This window comes from Molothrus aeneus, chromosome 24, assembly GCF_037042795.1.
Source record: "Molothrus aeneus isolate 106 chromosome 24, BPBGC_Maene_1.0, whole genome shotgun sequence".
In the NCBI taxonomy this organism is placed as follows: domain Eukaryota; kingdom Metazoa; phylum Chordata; class Aves; order Passeriformes; family Icteridae; genus Molothrus; species Molothrus aeneus.
The window spans coordinates 1,085,069-1,105,053 of NC_089669.1; the positions used below are offsets into that span (position 1 = coordinate 1,085,069).

Below are 19,985 nucleotides of genomic sequence, written 5' to 3' on the forward strand. Positions count from 1 at the left end.
CAGGGGTCCCAGGGTGAGGGAAGAGACGAGGGTCTGACTCCATGTTTCAGAAGGCTGATTTATTATTTTTTAAAATATATTATTTATTTATTTTAAATAAATAATATATTTTAAAAAATAATAAATCATTTATTATTTTTTAAAATATATTATTTATTTATTTTAAATAAATAATATATTTAAAATAATAAAAATATATATTATAAAAATATAATATATACATATATAAATATATAAAAATATATATAAATATATATATTTTAAAATGAAATAAAAATAATATTTTTAATTTATTATTTCATATATTATATTAAAACTATACTAAAAGAATAGAAGAAAGGATTTCATCAGAAGGCTGGCTAAGAATAGAAGAATGATAACAAAGGTTTCTGTCTTGGACAGAGAGTCCGAGCCAGCTGGGCTGTGATTGGCCATGAATTAGAAACAACCACATGAGCCCAATCCCAGATGCACCTGTTGCATTCCACAGCAGCAGATAACCATTGGTTACATTTTGTTCCTGAGGCTTCTCAGCTTCTCAGGAGGAACAATCCCAAGGAAAGGATTTTCCATCAAATGTGTCTGTGTCACACCGAGAGGGCGGCAGGGCCCGTGTCCTCCCCAGGACAGACAAACTGCCAAGGTGGGGATGGCAGGCCTGGCAGCGAGAGGGAAGCAGCTGGGGAAATGTGTCCCTGAGCAGAATGAGAAAGCCATCAGGGCTGCCTCTCCTGTCGTGTCTCCTGTCAGTGGCAGAGCGCGGGGACAGAGCTCCTTTGTCACCTCTCAGGAACAGCCGTCCCCGGCTCCTGGCAGGAACAAGGCTAAAGAGAGAGGGACGCCCGCAGCTCAGAGCGCCCCTGCGGGGCTGGGAATTGTTGGAAATTCAAATTAAACCAAACCAGGAGCAGCAGCGGGGGCTCGGAGCTGCAGAGGGCAGGGTTCCTGGGGGGTGTGTGGGGTGTGATGGGTGCACGGTGGTGCCTCATCCTCAGCCTCTGCCCAGCATTGCCCCGAGGTGAGGGAGGGTTCTCTGGAGAGTTCCTTTGCCTGCCCAGCCTGGAGCACGTCAGGAATGCATAACTGGGGATAAAGGAGAACTTTGTGGTGGTTTTCTCGCACTCAGACACCTCCGTGGTCGGGCCAAGCCAGCTGCTCTAGACTGGAGGTGTCTCTCCTGCTGGCAGGGTTTGGTGGCTGATCGAACCATGTGCTCCCACCTTGGTGGCAGCTGCTTTTTGGCAGGAAAGTACCTTGTGAAGGAGCTCCTGCCTAAAAAGCACCTGCTTGAGAGGCACTTCTGGCTCTGGGGAGGCTTTGAGGGGAGATGTCAACGCCTTCAGTGTGTGCTCAATGAGCTTGCCTGCACGAGGCTTCTTCCTCAGATTCCCAAATTAAATCAGAGAGGGTTTCAAGGTAAAGAACAGCTCTTATTTCCTCTGCTGCTTCCAGCAAAGCACCCTGCAGGAGACATCCTCTCAGCCAAGATTGCAGATGGGTGGCTGGGGCTGTGAGATGCAGGCTTTGTCTTGGGCTGGAGCTGATTCTCCCCTCCCTGTCTGAGCAGAGCATGTTCTAAGCAGCCAAACCCCACCACAAATTAAGATGCAGGGGCTGAAACAAGTGGCAAAGCATCAAGCCTGAGCTGCTCTCCACTAAGTTATGGACTCGCTTAATTCTCGCTGTGCTTCGAGACATCCTCCCTTTATCTCAAGGACTGTGTAATTAGAAAGCCTCCTTTGAATTTTATCTGCAGGGCACACGGGATCTAATCCTTGGCTCTGGGTGGTTCTTCTCTCCACAGAACCATGTGAGGGACATTGCTGGGGCTCAGGACACGCGCAGGGGACACGGAGCTCTCCTTTCTCAGGATGGATCAGAGGAGGACCCGGCCTCGGCTACTGGACTCTGATGGCTGCTCCGTGGCTCTGCTCTGCCTCCTCCTGGCATCGCTGTCCCGGGACGTGTCCAGCAATGCCTCCTTCAACACTTTCCACTCGGAGAACCGGGACTGGACGTTCAACCACCTGACGGTGCACCGGGGCACCGGCGCCGTCTACGTGGGGGCCATCAACAGGGTCTACAAGCTCTCGGGGAACCTGACCATCCTGGTGGCTCACAAAACCGGCCCCGAGGAGGACAACAAATCCTGCTACCCTCCCCTCATCGTGCAGCCCTGCAGCGAGGTCCTGACGCTCACCAACAACGTCAACAAGCTGCTCATCATCGACTACTCCGAGAACCGGCTGCTGGCCTGCGGCAGCCTCTACCAGGGCGTCTGCAAGCTGCTGCGCCTCGACGACCTCTTCATCCTGGTGGAGCCCTCGCACAAGAAGGAGCATTACCTGTCCAGCGTCAACAAGACGGGCACCATGTACGGCGTGATCGTGCGCTCCGAGGGCGAGGACGGCAAGCTCTTCATCGGCACGGCCGTGGATGGCAAGCAGGATTATTTCCCCACCCTGTCCAGCCGCAAGCTGCCCCGGGACCCGGAGTCGTCGGCGATGTTGGATTACGAGCTCCACAGCGACTTTGTTTCGTCCCTCATCAAAATCCCCTCGGACACGCTGGCCCTGGTTTCGCACTTTGACATTTTTTACATCTACGGCTTCGCCAGCGGGAACTTTGTGTATTTCCTGACGGTGCAGCCGGAGACCCCCGAGGGCGTCTCCATCAACTCCGCCAGCGACCTCTTCTACACCTCGCGCATCGTCCGCCTGTGCAAGGACGACCCCAAGTTCCACTCGTACGTGTCCCTGCCCTTCGGCTGCGTCCGGGGTGACACCGAGTACCGCCTGCTGCAGGCCGCCTACCTGGCCAAGCCCGGGGAGGTGCTGGCCAGGGCCCTCAACATCACGGTGCAGGAGGACGTGCTCTTTGCCATCTTCTCCAAGGGGCAGAAGCAGTACCACCAGCCGCCCGACGACTCGGCGCTCTGCGCCTTCCCCATCCGCACCGTCAACGCCCACATCAAGGAGCGCCTGCAGTCCTGCTACCAGGGCGAGGGCAACCTGGAGCTCAACTGGCTGCTGGGCAAGGATGTGCAGTGCACCAAAGCGGTAAGGGTGCGCTGGGTGTGGGCTGTGGGGGCCCTCGAGGGCCGGGTTCAGTCCCTGCCCCAATGGAACACCAGTTTGCAGAGCAGGATCAGCCCGTCTGTGCCTCAGTTTCCCCAAATTCAGAGCACTCTTCCCCTTTAATCCACGCTCTATCCTGCAGTGGGATGACATGAGGGAAGGGGTGGTGTTAAGGCAGAGTAAAGTGTGCAGCTTCCTGGGAGTCTTTGTCACTCCCAGCCCAGGGCTCTGGAAGCTGCAGGAGCCCTGGGGAAGGTGGCTGGAGCTGGCAGGGGGTGGCACATCGGTGGCCCCCACCCTGCTGCCAGCACCGCCAGCTCCCTCCACACCACCCCCGAGTTATGTGGGGCTGCCCTGGGCTCTGTGTCACTCACAGCCGCCCCAAACCTTGTCTTTCCAGCCAGTCCCCATCGATGACAACTTCTGTGGGCTGGACATCAACCAGCCCCTGGGGGGCTCGGTGCCCGTGGAGGGGGTGACGCTCTTCACCTCCAGCCGCGACCGCATGACCTCCGTGGCTTCCTACGTCTACAACGGCTACAGCGTGGTCTTCGTGGGCACCAAGACGGGCAGGCTGAAGAAGGTGAGCCCTGTGCGTGGCTGTGGAGGGCCAGGAGCTGCTCTGGGGTTGGTGTCTCTCGGGATGCGGGCCAGGGTTTGTGTCTCGGGATGCTCTGGTGCGCCTCACTGCTGCTGCTGCGCCTCACGGGTGTTTCCCAGTGGGAAGCTGGGAGGGAAGCAGGAGTGGGAATGGCAGGGTGTGGGTCACAGCCTCGTGTTGGAGAGGCAGAGCTGAGCTCTCAGCGTTGTTGGTGTGGTTTGGTTTGGTTTGGAGTGCCATTTTTGGGAAAGGTGAAGTTGAAGATGCTGCAGGACGGTCCTGGGAAAGGAACTAAAGGAGGTCAGATGGAAATCTTGCAATGGTTTTGTTTCCCAGCAATCCTTCTGCAACTGCTGGAGAAGACTGGGAGTTGCAAAGCCCTTGCTGGTGCTGGCAGGATTTGGGTCATGGAGAGACAGGAATGGGTTAACGTGGCTGCTTTTGGAACCAAGCCTCAGGGCAGCGTCCGCTGCTTCCCCTGCCTCTTCCCTCCTGCTGGATGATTGATCAGCCCTGGAACATTCCTTGTCCTCTGCACCACAAACACCGAGGGGGGGTTGCTGGGGCTCAGGTGAGAGTCACAGAACATTTCTGGGTTGGAAGGGACATGGGCAAGGACACCTTCCACTGGCCCAGGTTGCTTCAAGCCCTGTCCAACCTGACCTTGAATGACTTTTAGGCCTTTGGAGCCCAGCTGGGATTTCACTGCTTCTGAGTCACAAAATCCCAGAACATTCTGAGTTGGAAGGGAACTCTCAGATGAGTTCTGCTTTTAAAATAAGTTTGGAAGTGGCCTTGGGGTGTAAGCAGAGGTGTGTGAGAGCCCTTGTTGGCCTCTGGAGCTGGAGCTGCAGCTGGGAGCCAGCTCAGCAGTGGGTCTGATCCAGCTCCAGCAAAAACAGCCCTGGAGCTGCTGCTCTGGCAAGCTGAGACCCTTCCAATTAACCTCAGCTCTAAATGACAGCATTAGGTGAACCTGTTAAATGCAGCCCCTGCTCCTCCACGCCAGGGAAAGAGTTAACAAATGTAATCAACAGCAGGCTGTTAATTTTTTGAGTCCTTAAGCAGCAGGGAATTTCTTCCTCATCTATCCAGGAAGATACAAGGACAGGCAGATACTACACTTGAATGTCTGCATCATTTTAATTACATCAGTTCATTAATATTCATTCAGCACTTTACAAGTGCTGAGTAGTAGTAAATTAGGTGCCTCCCTGGTGCCTCTCGAGTGTCAGTGGGGCAATTTTGAACGTGGGGGAGAGGGAGCTTGTAGAGCAGAGCCCTCCACTCGCCTGCTCCCCGTGCCGTGGCACAGGGGAGAGCCGGGGGTTCTCAGCTAAATGGAAGAAGAGGAGCCCTCAGCACGTCCCAAATGCCTGTGCCAAGCACGGAGCTGGGGATGCAGGAGGGGATGAGCCAGGGATGCAGCAGGGGATGCAGCCAGGGATGCAGCCGGGGATGCAGCAGAGGATGCAGCAGAGGATGCAGCAGGGGATGCAGCAGGGGATGCAGCCAGGGATGCAGCCGGGGATGCAGCAGAGGATGCAGCAGGGGATGCAGCAGGGGATGCAGCAGGGGATGCAGCAGGGGATGCAGCAGAGGATGCAGCAGGGGATGCAGCAGGGGATGCAGCAGGGGATGCAGCAGGGGATGCAGCAGAGGATGCAGCAGAGGATGCAGCAGAGGATGCAGCAGGGGATGCAGCAGGGGATGCAGCAGGGGATGCAGCCCAGTGCTCATTGTGGGCACCGTTTGGGGACAGGGGAGGCTCCTCTTCCAGAGGCAGCAGCAGCCAAGAGCCTGTGCCTGCACACGAGGTATTTACGGGCTTGTTCCATGAATTATGGAGGATTACAGGAGCAGCAGCCTCTCCAGCAGGGTTTAATTCCTGGTGCTGGTGTGCACTGAACGCTTGCTGATGCAAAGTTAATCTATCCCTGCTCCGCTGTCCAGAGGGAGGCCTGTGGAATCCTTCACCTGCAATCCTTCATCTGTTGGATGAAAATTGGCCCATCACTGAAGTAAATTCATCCCAGACATCCACTACAGTCAGGTTCTCATGGCATCTGCCCTTATTTAACAGCAGAGCTGCCTGCAGCTGGTGGGATCCATCCCCCTGGAATTAACTGGAACAATCCCTGGTGTGGGGCTGAGGATGCTGTTCTCTCTTTCCCAGCTCTGTCTGCACCTTTAGCAGGTTTTCCCTCCTTTGACACGTGGGATTATCTTTTCCATGGCCTGAGGGAGCCCAGGTGAGGCGGAGGAAGCAGCTCTGCACGGAGCTGAGGGGCTCTGGCTGCAGAGGAGGGACGTTAACAGGTTGTCTCTGCATTTTGTGCCTGTTCCAAGATAACCAGACCTGTCTGGAAGTCAGGGAGTGCTCAGGATGCTCAGGACTCTCCTCATCTCCCCTTCCCCATCTGTGAGATGATGGTGGAAACGTTCAGCACCCCTGTAAGTGCCAGGGATTGGTGCAGAGCCTTCTCCACCTGATCTCCTCCGCGTCCTCCTCCGTCTCAGATCTACCCACACCATTAATGTCTGAAAGCTTTGTCACACCTATTCCCTCGCCCACAGCTGTTGATTTCCTTTGGAAACAAGCTGCTGGCTCCATCTGGGCTGCCAGGGGAGGCAGTTTTGTGTGGCTGGAGGAAAGTCAGGGAGATGGCTCCAAAATCCTTCACATTTGCCTGTGCTCCCCCAGTGAGGATTCCTCACTGGAAACACTGGGATATCTATCCCTTGGTGTCCTCCTGCCTTTGGCTCTTCACCAGTGAGGATTCCTCACTGGAAACACTGGGATATCTATCCCTTGGTGTCCTCCTGCCTTTAGCTCTTCACCAGTGAGGATTCCTCACTGGAAACACTGGGATATCTATCCCTTGGTGTCCTCCTGCCTTTGGCTCTTCCCCAGTGAGGATTCCTCACTGGAAACACTGGGATATCTGTCCCTTGGTGTCCTCCTGCCTTTAGCTCTTCACCTCACTGCTCCTGCCACATCCCCAGCTCCTGCTGCTTCTGCTCCCCAGGAATTGTCCCAGAGAAGGTGAAAAGCAAACGCTGCTGATGCTGTGGCCCTGTGGCTCAAGCACGGGTACATGGGATGAAATTCTCCCTCCTGCTCTCCTTCCAAAGCTCCTCAGCCTCCTGGCTGTGGGAGGAAGGGAAAAAGGGCCCATGTTGGAGACACAACCATTCAGGATCGGGGATTCCTCCAATAAAACCATTTCCATCAAACAAAATGAGAAGGGACATTAATGCAACAGTTAACAGCAACTAAGTGCTGGGGGGAGATGTGTCAGCTTGCTTGTTCTGTTTATGGGCTTCATACAATTCTATCAATATTGATGTGTGATGCCTTTGATTTTGACACTAATCATTGCCATGAATTAAATTTGCAGCCATATAATTAGAACTGCTATTAATAGGGCCTCAAGCTAAGCACTGCTGTGCTAGTTGGCTTTTTCCTGATGGAAAACGGCATCCACGGAACTCAGCTCATGTGGTGTGCCCAGGAGGGGCCGAGCCTGATGTGGAAATTGCCCTGGCTGTGCCGAGAGGGGCTCCTCTGGAAGGCAGGCTCGTGGGGAGGGCCTGGCCCAGAGGTTTCCCGTGAATTCCCCTGGAGCTGCCCTCAAACTTCCCAGTGGTTCGGTGCCCTTGGGATGCACAGGCTCAGTGGGAGAGAGGGGGATTGCGGGGAGAGCAGAGCAGCTGCAGGGCCGTTCCTGCTGTGCTTCCCTCTCCCCCTCCCCGTGGCAATCCTCCACTTGTGCCCCTGCCCCAGCCGAGCTGTGTCAGCCCCGTGTCCCTGTGCACGCCTGGCTCCATCTCATCAGCCTGAGCTCAGCCTGGGATGGCAGCAAGGCTCACCACTAAAAATCAATCTTGTATTTCATCCCGAGAGGTCTGTTTCTTATTAGGTCTAATAAATCAGTGAAGTGCCCTTCATTCAGCTTGTCAATGCAGGACATTGTTTGTGATCAAGAATAAATAAATGTCTCTGCTCTGTCTGCCAGCCGCCATCGAGGTATTATTGCTCCATCACACTGTTTATGCTGGCTGGAGGAAAAATGCAGTTCCTGCAGCCTTGCCTGCCTTCCCACGGGCTGGGAGGGCTCCTGGGTGGTAGAGGCGAGGGAAAAGCTGGAACAGTGACGCTGTACCTGGGTTTCACCCAGCGCTGAGCTGCTCAGTGGTGATAAGGTTTTAATTTGTGTGCTCGGAGGTGTGGAGGTGTTGCAGTGCTGCAGGCGAGGGCCCAGGTGTGGTTATTTCAGTGCCCTGAGGTGAAGCATGAGGTGTGTGAATGAAATCACCCCCAGTTCTCCTGGAAAAGGGGTGTCACTGCCGTCCTGTTGTCACCCCTGTCCCAGGGGCAGCTGCGCTGGACGTGGCTGGAATCCATCCCAGGGGCTGCCTGCAGGAGTGCCACAGGGAAATGCACAGTGCTGGCACTCTGTTCATGATGGGAACACACTCCTGTCACCTGCAGGACTCCTGAACTCTGTCCTTGCTCCTGCACTTTTCCAAGGGACACCCGTGAGCCGTTGGGTCGCGCCACCAGAGGAACGTGGAACTTTTAAGTGCCTTGTTACGTCTTGGGACATGAGAGTTTTATTCAGCTTGGCTGATTTAATTTGTTCCATTAGTGGGAATAAAGGAGGTCTTTCACAATGAAATATATATGTCCGAACCCGTCCTTAGATGACTTCATTTTATGGGTGGTTATCTCACCCCGGTGATTTATCCTTCGTTATCGCCCCCGCCTCACTCCAGGAAAAATCTCTGTTGCATCAGCCTGTGGAGAAGCCAAGAGGACACCAGGCTGTTATTGAGCAGATGAAAACCATCCATTTGCAGGCGCCTTCCCAAGGATTCGTCTGGTTTTAGCTGCAGGTTGGGAGGTCAGGGGCTGTGCTGGCTCCCTGGTCAATCCATCACCCTGGGAGCACAGATCCCCACGGCACAGCAGAGGTGGGAGAGGGCAGATGGTTCTGGTTTGGCTGAAGAAGTTGTTTAATTGAAAGGTCTGAGAAAAAAAGTCTGGTTTTTTGCCCAATGATGTGAAATATGGGGGTGTTCAGGACTGTACTTGCTGCCGTGGTTGGAGGAGCTGGGATTTATTTTCTCCCTAAACAAGGATTTTCCAGCCTCAGAGAGTAATTCCCCTTTGCTTCACCTGTGCTGAAAAGGGTCCCCAAAATGCCCCACGGTCCCTTTCACATTTATTATTTTTCATAGCCAGAACTTGGAATCTTATTAATTGGAATTTGTGCGAGGGAATAGGAGAAGTGCTGGAAGCCAGAGGAGAGCTCTGGGCTGTGTTTGGGGCTGGAGATGGGGCAGAGCTGCCAAGTCCCTCCAGACTGTGGCTCTGAGCACTCAGGAATGTCCCTGCCACCTCTTAATGGCATGAAATTGGCCTCTCTTGTCCCAGCATCCCTTCCCTGGGCCGGGGATCTGGCGCCTGCCAGAGCAAGTCACGTCAGAAAAAAGCCAGGAGTTGGCAGAGAATTTTATGGCTGCTGGAGAGGGAAGGGCAGGTGTTCAGGAAATGCTGGGGATGTGAAACGGAGCCAGGTGAGCTCGGGGGCTGCTTTAATCTCATTTCTTGGCTCAGGAGATGGGGATGACTCTGGGTATTTTTGTGTGGGTTCAGGCACCTTGAAAAATCAACTGGAAATTTCGGAGGGCAGCGACTGCGTTTGGTTCAGCTCTGAATCAAGTGGGGTTAGTGGGGCTGGGAGTGCTGAGCAGCCTTAGCCATGGGATCCACCCTGCCTGGAATCCATCCTGCCTCTGGAATCAAGGAACCATGGCTTGGCTGGGCTTGGAAGGGGCCTTCAAGGGCTCTGCAATGAGCAGGGACACCTTCAGCCAGAGCAGGCTGCTCAGCACCCCATCCAAACGAGGTTTTCATCCTGAATTCCGCAGATAATTCATCCCCACACCTTCTCCCAGGGGTATTATCTCCATTATGAGCATCAAGTGAGGCAGAAGCTATTCCTCCTCCGTTTCACCACGTTTTTCATCAGATTCAATAATGACTTTCTACCTGAAATGATCTTGGCAAAAAATATCACGAAATTCCCAGCTCTTTGGTGAGCTCCTGATGGTTTTCCTGTCCCTGCTCTCCTTGGAGCGTGGAGCTGGAGGAGTTGCTGTTCTGGGTGTTGTTGGCTTTGGGGGTAGGGCAGTGTCAGACTCCTGCCTTTCCACTCACGAGTCAAGAAGTTCATGCTTTCTTTACTATAAACATCTTTTTCTGCAGGCTTTTAAAATCCTCAGAGGTCAAAATAACACAGGTTTTGGTCCATTTGTAAGATCTTAAATCCCTGGGTGGCAAGAAATACTGTGAGAAGCCCGGGCTATGTTGCTTCTCTAAATGCCTCCTCGAGGCAGTAAAAACAAATGTGGAAACCACAAATGTGCCGGGAGAGAGGGGGGGAATGTGCAGGGAGAGTCCTGGGCGCTGCCACAGCCCCTGAGCTGCTGTGAAATGCTGGGATTTAGGGACAGTCAGGGGCTGAGGTGGGATTTAGGGACAGTCAGGGGCTGCGGTTTGAGGTGGGGATGGCTGGAGGCTTTCCCTGCTGTCTGATGATGCTGCCTTTAGCATTCCCTCCATCCCCCGATGGATTTTACAGCCCGTTGTGGCTGTAAACACCCGCTGGGTGCCTCTTGCTGCAGGGCAGTAAAACCCTGCTGGGTTCAGGGCGGATCCATCACGGAGCATCCCCCGGGACTGCAGGCCTGGAGTAAATTTGGGATCAATGGTTCTGCAGGGCTCTGAAGGCAAAGGGCAGCAGGCTGTGACCCTCTCTGCTTTTCTTCTTTGTGCAGAGCCTTTCACAGCAGCAGCTCGGTGTCGCGGCTGAGAAATAAATAATTGGAATATGGGGAAGGTGCAGGTACAGTGGGAGGGAGAGTGGGGAGCCTCAAGGACACACGGGCTGCCCTCTGTCCCTCCAGGGAAAGGGAGAGCTGCTCCTTCTGATTCACACCGAGTTCAGCTGAGGGTTTGCAACCCAAAGGGCAAAGAAAGCAAGAGAAACACTGACCTTCACGTTAGCATGAATAACTGATGAATATGTTTAAATCTTGTCTATTTTGGAGCAGAGCACATCCCACGGCATGGGGCACATTTGTTGTTATTTGCCCTTGATTTTAAGGGCACATCTTTGATTATTTGCCCTTGATTTTAAGGGGAGTTTGGCCATGCCAGGGGCTGAGATTGGGCTGATTCCAGCAGCCCCAGAGTGGGGATGCAGCAGAACGGGACAGACAGCACCAAACACCAGGTCTGGGGAGAGAAAGGCAGCCCAGGGTTTGCTTGAGAAAACAAACAAGTTTCATGTTTTCAAGTGAGCCTGGCTGGTTCGGAGCCGTGATCAGAGGCAGCACAGCCCAGGTCCAGCAGGAGCTCTGCTGTTCCTCCAGGAGCATTAAAGAGCAGCCCCTGCCTGCTGGAAATTGTTGATAAAGCTCTCTTTTTAGAGTCATTTCTGCTTCTCTAGCACAAATGTACTATTTCTTGTTTGGATGTGTTGCTTTCTTCATTCACTTTTATTACTGGGGACATTTACATGAAAACAGCTTTTTTTTATATATATTTTTTTTTGCTCTCGCAGCACATTTCCCAATTGCAGCTGCAATTCCTGCATGGAAGGAGAAATCCACCTTCCCTGGGAATGGGATTGGGAATTCGGAATGGGAATGGGGAAATGGGGATGGGGATGGGAATGGGGATTGGGATGGGGAATGGAGAATAGGGGATTGGGATGGGGAATGGAGAATGGGGAACTGGGATGAGAATGGGGAATGGGGAATGGGGAATGGGAATGGAGAATGAAGATGGGAATGGGGAAATGGTAATGGGGAATGGGGAATTGGGATGGGAATGGGGAAATGGGAAATGGGAATGGGGAATGGGAATGGGGAATGGGGGAAGGGGAATGGGAATGGAGAATGAAGATGGGAATTGGGAATTGGGAATTGGGAACTGGGATGGGAACGGGGCACCGAGCAGTGCTGGCCCCCGCCCCACAAAGGCTCTGTGTGAATGGGGTCACAGTAAATGTCCCCAGCTCCCAGATTTATTCCTTCATTAGGAATTTAGATCCACTCTGCTGCATGGGATGCTGCTGTCAGGGAGGCTGCTGCTGCTGCTCTCTCTGGAATAAAGGTGGGGGCTGCCAAGGCTCTGCCCAGCCAGGCCCCCTCCCAAACGCCCCAGAGCCAGCATGGTCTGGGCAGGGGGAGCAGGAATGGGCTGGGGAAGGGGCTGGGGGGCTCTGCTCAGCCTCTGCTCAGAGTCAGGGGGGTCTATGGGAGGGGACCCCAGCACGGGGGTGAGCAGGAGGGGGCTCCAGGGCTGCAGGGACGCTCCCAAATCCCCGCGGCCTGGGGAGGAGCTGGGTGGGCTCACAGTGCCATGGCCAGCAGCCGCTCTTTGGGCCCCCACAGCCCCATCAGAGCAGGGAGGGGTCCTGAACATTTTCAGGAGCTGCGGGAAAAGCTCTGAAACTGTGCAGTCATGGAACCAGACAGATCAGGGAAGAGCTGAGGAACTAAAATTAGCAGGAGTGCCCCAGGCAGAGGCCACCTGGGGCTTTGTTTCGTTTCGCTCTCAACTTTCATCTCTTTTATTTATAATTTGTGGCTGATTGATTTTTTTTACTTTTTTTTTTTAAAGCTGTTTTTTTCTTCCCTTTCCCTCCTTTGAAAGCGAGGAGCTTTGCTGGCTCATGATGAGCAATCCCTGCACTCCCAAGGGCGGCACTGCCCCTTCTGGCCCAGTTCTGCCTCCCCTGAGCCCTGGGAGCAGTGCTGGGCCAGCCCCAGGCCCACCCTGGACCAGGTCTCCTCCTCTGCAGCCTTTCCTTGGCTGCTCTTTGTGCTCAGCCCCAGCCTGTAACAGCTCTGGGACCTCTGGGAGCTGGAGGGCTCCCATGGTGATTTCAGACTGGTTTTGAGCAGCTGTGGCTGCCCCTGCATCCCTGGCAGTGCCCAAGGCCAGGCTGGACAGGGCTGGGAGCACCCTGGGATCATGGACGGGGTCCCTGGGCATGGAATGAGAGGAGATTTGAGGTCCCTTCCACCTCAGGCCGTTCTCTGGCTCCCCTTCCCCATCCTCCCTTCCCCATCCTCCCTTCCCCATCCTCCCCTCCCCATCCTCCCTTCCCCATCCTCCCCTCCCCATCCTGCCCTTCCCCATCCTCCCCTCCCCATCCAACTCTGACACTTTGGAGAGGGATTAAAGCCCTGGTGATTTGGCCTGAAACTCGTCCCTTTGGAGACTCTTTTGCCTTCATTGTCCAGCAGATAAATCTGCTTTCAGCTGCCTGTGTGTGCTGGGATGGGGATGGAGGAGCAGGAGCAGCCCCAGTGCTGATCCCCCTCCCCAGGTGTGCTGCCCCTTCCACCCCAGCCAGGACCACCAGCACGGGCTGGGGGCCAGAGCTCTCAGCCTGTGCCTGCCTCTGTGTAATTCTTCAGCACAAATGCAATTGGAGATATTCATCTCAACAAGGAGAGGCCTCTCTGGTGACACTGCCTGGCAGCCCTGGTGGCAGCTGGGGCAGGGGGATCAGAGCCCAGCCCAGCTGTGCTGGCCCAGCTGAGCTGGGTTTAGTGCTCTGAACCGTCCCAGCCATTCCTGCAGATTTTCCCAGGGCTCAGGTTGATAATGAAGGGATTAATTTAATTCCCCCAGCCCTCCTGCAGCTGCTGTGTGCTGCTCATCTGGGGCTGCCTTTACTGCTGAGCTTCAGGCACTGCCCAGGGCTGTGCCAAGGATGGGGGCTGAGGGCTGCAGCCCCTGGCACTGCCCTGCCTGGACAGGAACAAAACCCCAATAAAGGCTGGCACCCCAGAGAGAGCTGGAAATGTTTGGGCTTTGCTGGAGTGCAAAATCACCTTCCAGCAGTGCCAGTGCAGGGCTCCAGCCCAGCCCTGTGCCCCGGGGGCTCTGGGTGATGCCCAGGGCTGGCACAGCCCCTCTGTGTGTCTGTGTGTCTGTGTGTCTGTGTGTCTGTCCCTGCCCCAGCCCTGTGCCCTGGAGGGCTCTGGGTGATGCCCAGGGCTGGCACAGCCCCTCTGTTTGTCTGTGTGTCTGTCCCTGCCCCAGCTCTGGGGGCTCTGGGGTGTATGGGTGATGCCCCAGGGGTAGCACAGCCCCTCTGTGTGTCTGTGTGTCTGTGTGTCTGTCCCTGCCCCAGGTCTGGGGGCTCTGGGGTGTATGGGTGATGCCCCAGGGGTAGCACAGCCCCTCTGTGTGTCTGTGTGTCTGTCCCTGCCCCAGGGAGGGAGGCAGGGCTGTTCTCTGGCAGTGCTGGGGACAGGGGACAGGGGACAGGGATGTGTGGCCAGTGAGGGAGGTGGCTGTAGCTGATCTCACGTTTGCATTGCTGGCTGCAGCTCCTGGCTGTGGGTGGCTGCAGCTTTTTCCCCTCAGTTCTATCCCAAACCTGTTTCGGATTAAAAACAAACGCTGCTGCAGATCAGTTTGTCAGTCACTCCAGACATAATCTCCCAAAATAATCTTTTACCAGCCCTCTCCTCCCCCAAGATGGGCAACAATTGTTTCAAGACATGTCAGCCTTTGTTTGAAAGTGAGCTTTGTGCTTTCCTGAGGGGAAGGGAAGGGAAGGGAAGGGAAGGGAAGGGAAGGGAAGGGAAGGGAAGGGAAGGGAAGGGAAGGGAAGGGAAGGGAAGGGAAGGGAAGGGAAGGGAAGGGAAGGGAAGGGAAGGGAAGGGAAGGAAAGGAAAGGAAAGGAAAGGAAAGGAAAGGAAAGGAAAGGAAAGGAAAGGAAAGGAAAGGAAAGGAAAGGAAAGGAAAGGAAAGGAAAGGAAAGGAAAGGAAAGGAAAGGAAAGGAAAGGAAAGGAAAGGAAAGGAAAGGAAAGGAAAAGGCTGATGTGGCAGCCCTGTGGTGCTGGGGACAATTTTCTGCTGGGCTGGGACACCGGAGCTGGTGACCCTGGGCAGGCTCAGGGGAGCTCCAAACCCCTGCAGCACCTTGGGCAGAGGAGAGGGATCTGCTTTGCCTCGCTCCTGTCTGAACAGCAATCAGTGCTGCAAAATAATCCCTGCCAGGGACTTCTACACATCTGGACTCAGTATTAGTCCATTAATCCACCTCCATTCCCTGCAGGTGGATCTGAGTGGCAGTGCCCAGGGGCTCCTCCTGTGCCATGGGCCCATCCCATCGGTGCTCCTGGCTCCTCTGCCCCATGCCTGTGCAGGGTCAAGGCTCAGGGTCTGCCCCACTCTGCTCTCCCGAGCCCTGGAAATGCCTTTTGCGAATGCATTTCCCAAAGGAATAAATGTGGCTTTTATGTGAGTGCTGCTGTGGCAAAGGGGGTTTTTAAAGGGAATCAAATGCCGAAACTTTAAAGGAGTTTGAATCCAGCTATAAGAGGTAATTTTTAGGAAAGCAGAGCTCGCTAGCTGTGCAGCCCCTGTGTTTTTTGGAGGCTTGCTCTCCCACACCAGCCTCCCCCAGCTGTGTGTGCTCCTGTGTGTGTCCCTGCAGCTCACACCAGGCAGGGAAACATTGCAGAGGTGCCCTGGGACCTGCCAGGCACCCCCGGGCTGTGCTGCTCCTGCTGCCCTGCACAGGATGGGAGGGAGGCTGGCAGAGCTGGGGATTGGCCACCGCTCCCAGCAGGAATTGGTTTGTGGGCTCTCCTGGCAGCCCCAGCATCTGGGACACGTTGGTTCACAAACGTGGTGAGAGCTTATCAGGGAATTGTGGTTTGGATTACAGCAAAATCCCAGAATGAGCAAATCCCGGCCTAATCTGGAGGGCTCTGGGAGCCTGGCTGGGGTTTCTGACAGGGAAAAGGAGCTGGCAGAGGTTTCATGCGCCCTCTGGGAACTTTCTCCCAGCTCCCACCCAGGAGAACAAAGTGAAAATATTGCACTGGTCCCTCCCTCCTTATTTCTGGGCCTCCCTGCATTTGGATTTTCCATTTCTTGCCTCTCCTGGCGGTGCTGCTCAGTGCTGGGATGGTCCAGACAAATGATTTGCCTTGCCCAGGCACTGCTGAAGCTCTTTGTGTGCCTGGGCTAAGGTGGAGAACCCCAAGAGGAGCAGGCAGACCCCAGCCCAGCCCAGCCCACCTCCCTGGGTTCTGCTGGCTGCTCTCTCTGCCCTGCATCATTCAGAGCCGTGGGGGATGTGATTTGCATTCCTTGCAGCACCGTGGGATCTCTGATCCCCTCTGGGGGGAGATTACACGAGATTGCAGCGAGACTGGCAGGGAAATTGCTCCAAATTGCACCTCTCATGGCAAGGACGTGGCTGTGCACAGAGCTGCTCCTGGGAAGGGAGGGGAGCAGAGAGGGACAGGGTGGGACAGGGGGCTCTGTCACCCAGGGACCCTCAGGGGATGGTGCCCCATCATGGGGGAGCTGCTCTGAGCAGGGGGTGCTGGAGTGGGCCCGGTGCAGCTGGTTCAGTCTGGGGGCAGGGTCAACATCAGGGCTCCCCATCCCTGCAGGTGCTCAGGGCCAGGCTGGATGGGGCTCTGGGGAACCTGGGGGAGTGGGATGGTCCCCACCTTTGGAATGAGGTGATCTTTGGGGTCCTTCCCAAGCCAAACCATCCTGGGGCTCTGTGAGGCGTGCCAAAGACGGCTTTGCTGTAAATGCAGGCAGCATTATCTGCCTTCTGAACAGACACTGGAGAAGCTTCTGTGTGTATGAGAGCTGCCCAGGCTGTGCTGGAGCTCCTGACCCCAGCATGGCCCCAGATCTCTCCTCTGAGGAGGGCAGGCAGCTCGCGAGCCCCAGGCTCTGAGGGATGGAGCTGGAGCCGGGCGGTGCCTTTGGATGCAGCCCGGATCAATCGGGAAGGCTTTGCCCCCTCGCTGTGTAAAACATCCAGAGCAAATGTAGAGTGACAGGAAAGGGGTCAGTGCTCTGGGTCAGCACTGAGGTGCTGGAGGAGATAATCAGACCCTTTTCCTTCCAGTTCAGTGCCTGCCAAAAACACCGGAGTGCCTCACAAAAGTGCAGGGGGCAGCCAAGCGTGAGCACTCAGAGAGGCCAGCACGGGAGGAGCCGCTGTCCCCACCCCGGTGCCACCAGCCCCGCTCACCCTGCCCTGCTTCAGGGGCTGAGGAGGATCCGGGCTTTGTGAGGGGGGACGTGAAACGTGAGCACTGCCCCAGGTCACCCGGGAGGTGACAAACTTCTCTGGATGCTCTGGGAAGTGTTTTGTGCTCATTCTCTGGATGCTCTGGGAAGTGTTTTGTGCTCATTCTCTGGATGCTCTGGGAAGTGTTTTGTGCTCCCTTCTCTAGGATGCTCTGGGAAGTGTTTTGTGCTCCCTTCTCTAGGATGCTCTGGGAAGTGTTTTGTGCTCATTCCCTGGGATGCTCTGGGAAGTGTTTTGTGCTCTCCTCTCTAGGATGCTCTGGGAAGTGTTTTGTGCTCATTCCCTGGGATGCTCTGGGAAGTGTTTTGTGCTCATTCTCTGGATGCTCTGGGAAGTGTTTTGTGCTCATTCTCTGGATGCTCTGGGAAGTGTTTTGTGCTCATTCTCTAGGATGCTCTGGGAAGTGTTTTGTGCTCATTCTCTGGGATGCTCTGGGAAGTGTTTTGTGCTCCCTGGGGCTCAGGGCAGGTGGAAGCAGCCAGCCTGGATTAGCGCTGCTGTTAATAGACCTTGAGAGCATCTCTGCTCCTATGGGGCTGGTAAAAGCCATAAAATGAGGTGATTTAAGAAGGCCAGACCCCGCTAACCCCACTCTAAGGGGTTTCTCTCCTAAGCTCTCCCAAGGAACATTTTGGAGTTTGCTGCTGTTCCTCCTTCCCCAAACAAGGCTTTGGTGCTGATTGCGTCTCCAAAGAGGCTCCCTGCCAGGGATATTTTGATAGAAAGTGTGATAAAATATAACACAGCAGACACCATCCCCCTTACCATTTATAAGGAATTTTGTAACCTGAGGGGATTCATTCTATGTCATGTTACAACACATAGTATAGATCCTGTCCTCCTGCTTGCTGTTCCTTTGCACACATAATGAACAAATCTGCTTGTATCTGAAAAACTCTTGTGGCTGGGCCTGAGCTAATCAAGTTCTCGTCTCCAGCATCTTCCCCTCACTTTGTCCCCAGATGATCTCGCAGTTATCCCGACTTTCTCAAAAGCACAAAATAAAACACTTTCTGTGAGAGCTGCAATTGCTTTTGACAACTCAATGGCTCTTTGGGATTTGGGAAAACACAAAAAAAAACCCCTCCCAGGCTCCTCAGTTCTGCTCCAGATCCCTTCTCCATCTCTTCCCTGTCATTTACACCCCGTGGAGTGGGTGGCAATGGTGGGAGTGAGATGCTGCTTTAGGAGCTGGGCGATAGGAGGGGTTTGGAGGCACGCAGGCAATTTAGCAGGGATAATCAATGGGATTTGGGCATTTTGGGGAATCTGTCTGTGCTGCTCGACGGGCATTTGTGCAAATGCTCAACAGCTTGAGACGGGAGATTTGTTCCCCGCTCCCTCTCCCTGTCAGCTTTTATTTGCCTTCTGTTGCCCTCCCGCACAATCCATAAGCCCTCCTCTTTTGCATGATTGTCTCGATTTGCATTTCCAGCAGATCCACTGACATTTGGCTGGACTCTGGGTGAAACACTCCTTGAAATTATCCTGCACGTTGAGTTTGTTCTGGGAAGATAAGAAGGGAAGTGGCAGGGGGGCCTGGGGGGAATTACACATGTGAAACTGCGCTGGGAAAAGGAGCACCAGCAGCCAGACTGGAGGCCAGCAATATTTCTCTGGGATTTGTTTGGGAAGCAGAATTTGTCACCGTGGGCAATGGACTCGTCTCCCTCACCCCAGTGGCTCCCAATCCCAGCACAAACCCGTCTGAGGAAGCCAAAGGATAAATTGTCTGCTCGCCTGCTCTGGAGCTGCTCTGTAGTGCTGGCAATGTGAGACTGAGGAGGAATTTTAATTTCATGCTGTGTAAGAAGAGCGCATGCAACAGTAGCAGCCGTATGGATTTTCATATGAATAGAGTACAGTACTCGTGACAGGGCAGCAGTGTTGTCCCGCAGGTTTGCATTCTTCTCCTTTCTTTGCTGTTCTCACATTCCCCTCGCCGTCCACCCATCCTCGCACTTGCTGAAATGGAAAGTATGTCCCTGCCAGATGGGTGCACAAAGTGACGAGCCTGTTTCTCAGTTAGATGGCAATTGGCTTCAGAGACCTTTTGTTGCTTTAATTTCTGTGCAATCCAAGTGCGAGTCTGTTTTGCTTGAGAGGGAACATTTTTTAGCCTGGTGCCTCTCTTGCTCAGCTTCGCGGGGATCTAAGCACGAGCACTTTGCAGACAGTGGAGCCCATTAATGCTGCTCTGTCTCTAAAATAACAGGACTTAAATCACCCGCTTGGAGGGGGAAGGCAGGTCCTGGGAATGATTGATCTGCAGGGCTGGGTTGTGTGGGGCTGGACTGGCTGCTTCTCACCCTTTTCTCCTTCCTGGTGATCTCTCTAGTCCTCACCCAAGAGCTGAACTCACCTCAGCAGCAAAGAATTTGGTTCGTAAAACGTGTCACGCTTTCTTCGGAGGAGGTTTTGTTTTATTTGATTTTAAAAATTTGTGTGTGTTTGTTAGGGAAGGAGCCTGTAGTGATTTTTTCTTGAGGCTGCTGATCTAATACATTCTGCACAGCCATAAAATATGCTTTAGATAAACTTCTCCTCCTAACATCTGCGAGGAGCACTGCTCTGCTCGTTTCCATGCTAAAGCGGTCGTTAACGCGCCGGCACATCCCAGGCATGTCTGTCAAACCCAATCAGTTTTGCCAGGTAGGGCAGGTGGATAAATCTGTCTGCCTGCACACGCTGCTCTTTCTGATAGCCCTGCATGGGAGGAAGAGGCATGAATGGGGGAAATCCTTTTCCAGGCTGCTGGGGAGGTGTGTGCACGCAGCGGGAGACGAGCGCAGGCATCGCCGGATTGTCGGCGCAGCGCAAGCCTGGGCGCTGGGCTGGGAAAGGGGTTTGCAGCAATGCAAGTGGTTTTCTCTCCCAGCCTCGTCTGTCCCTGTGGCAGCTGCTGGCAGCACGCTGAGCTGGAGCCCAGCAGGGCTGGATCTGGCTCCGTGCAGTCCCTGCCAGCCAGCGGGAAGGACACAGAAACCCGGCGGCGTCTCCAGATGGACCTGCCTGGCCACCCTTCCCTGGGCTGGGCACGGCCCCAGCCACTGCCACAGTGGCCCTGGATAGGGTGGATATTGGGAAAAGTTTCTTCATTGGAACAGTGGCCAGACATTGGAGCAGCTGCCCAGGGCAGT

At 54.4% G+C, this 19,985-nt stretch overlaps 1 protein-coding gene across 1 annotated transcript in view; it reads left to right on the plus strand.

Annotated features, from left to right (window-relative positions):
• PLXNA2 (plexin A2) overlaps positions 1-19,985 on the plus strand; it is a 143,213-nt gene that overhangs the window by 18,406 nt on the left and 104,822 nt on the right. The window contains exons 2-3 of the mRNA XM_066565353.1: positions 1,805-3,059; positions 3,478-3,660. Of these exons, the coding sequence (XP_066421450.1) occupies positions 1,872-3,059; positions 3,478-3,660 (1,371 nt within the window). The 5' untranslated portion in view covers positions 1,805-1,871. The remainder of the gene's footprint in view (positions 1-1,804; positions 3,060-3,477; positions 3,661-19,985) is intronic.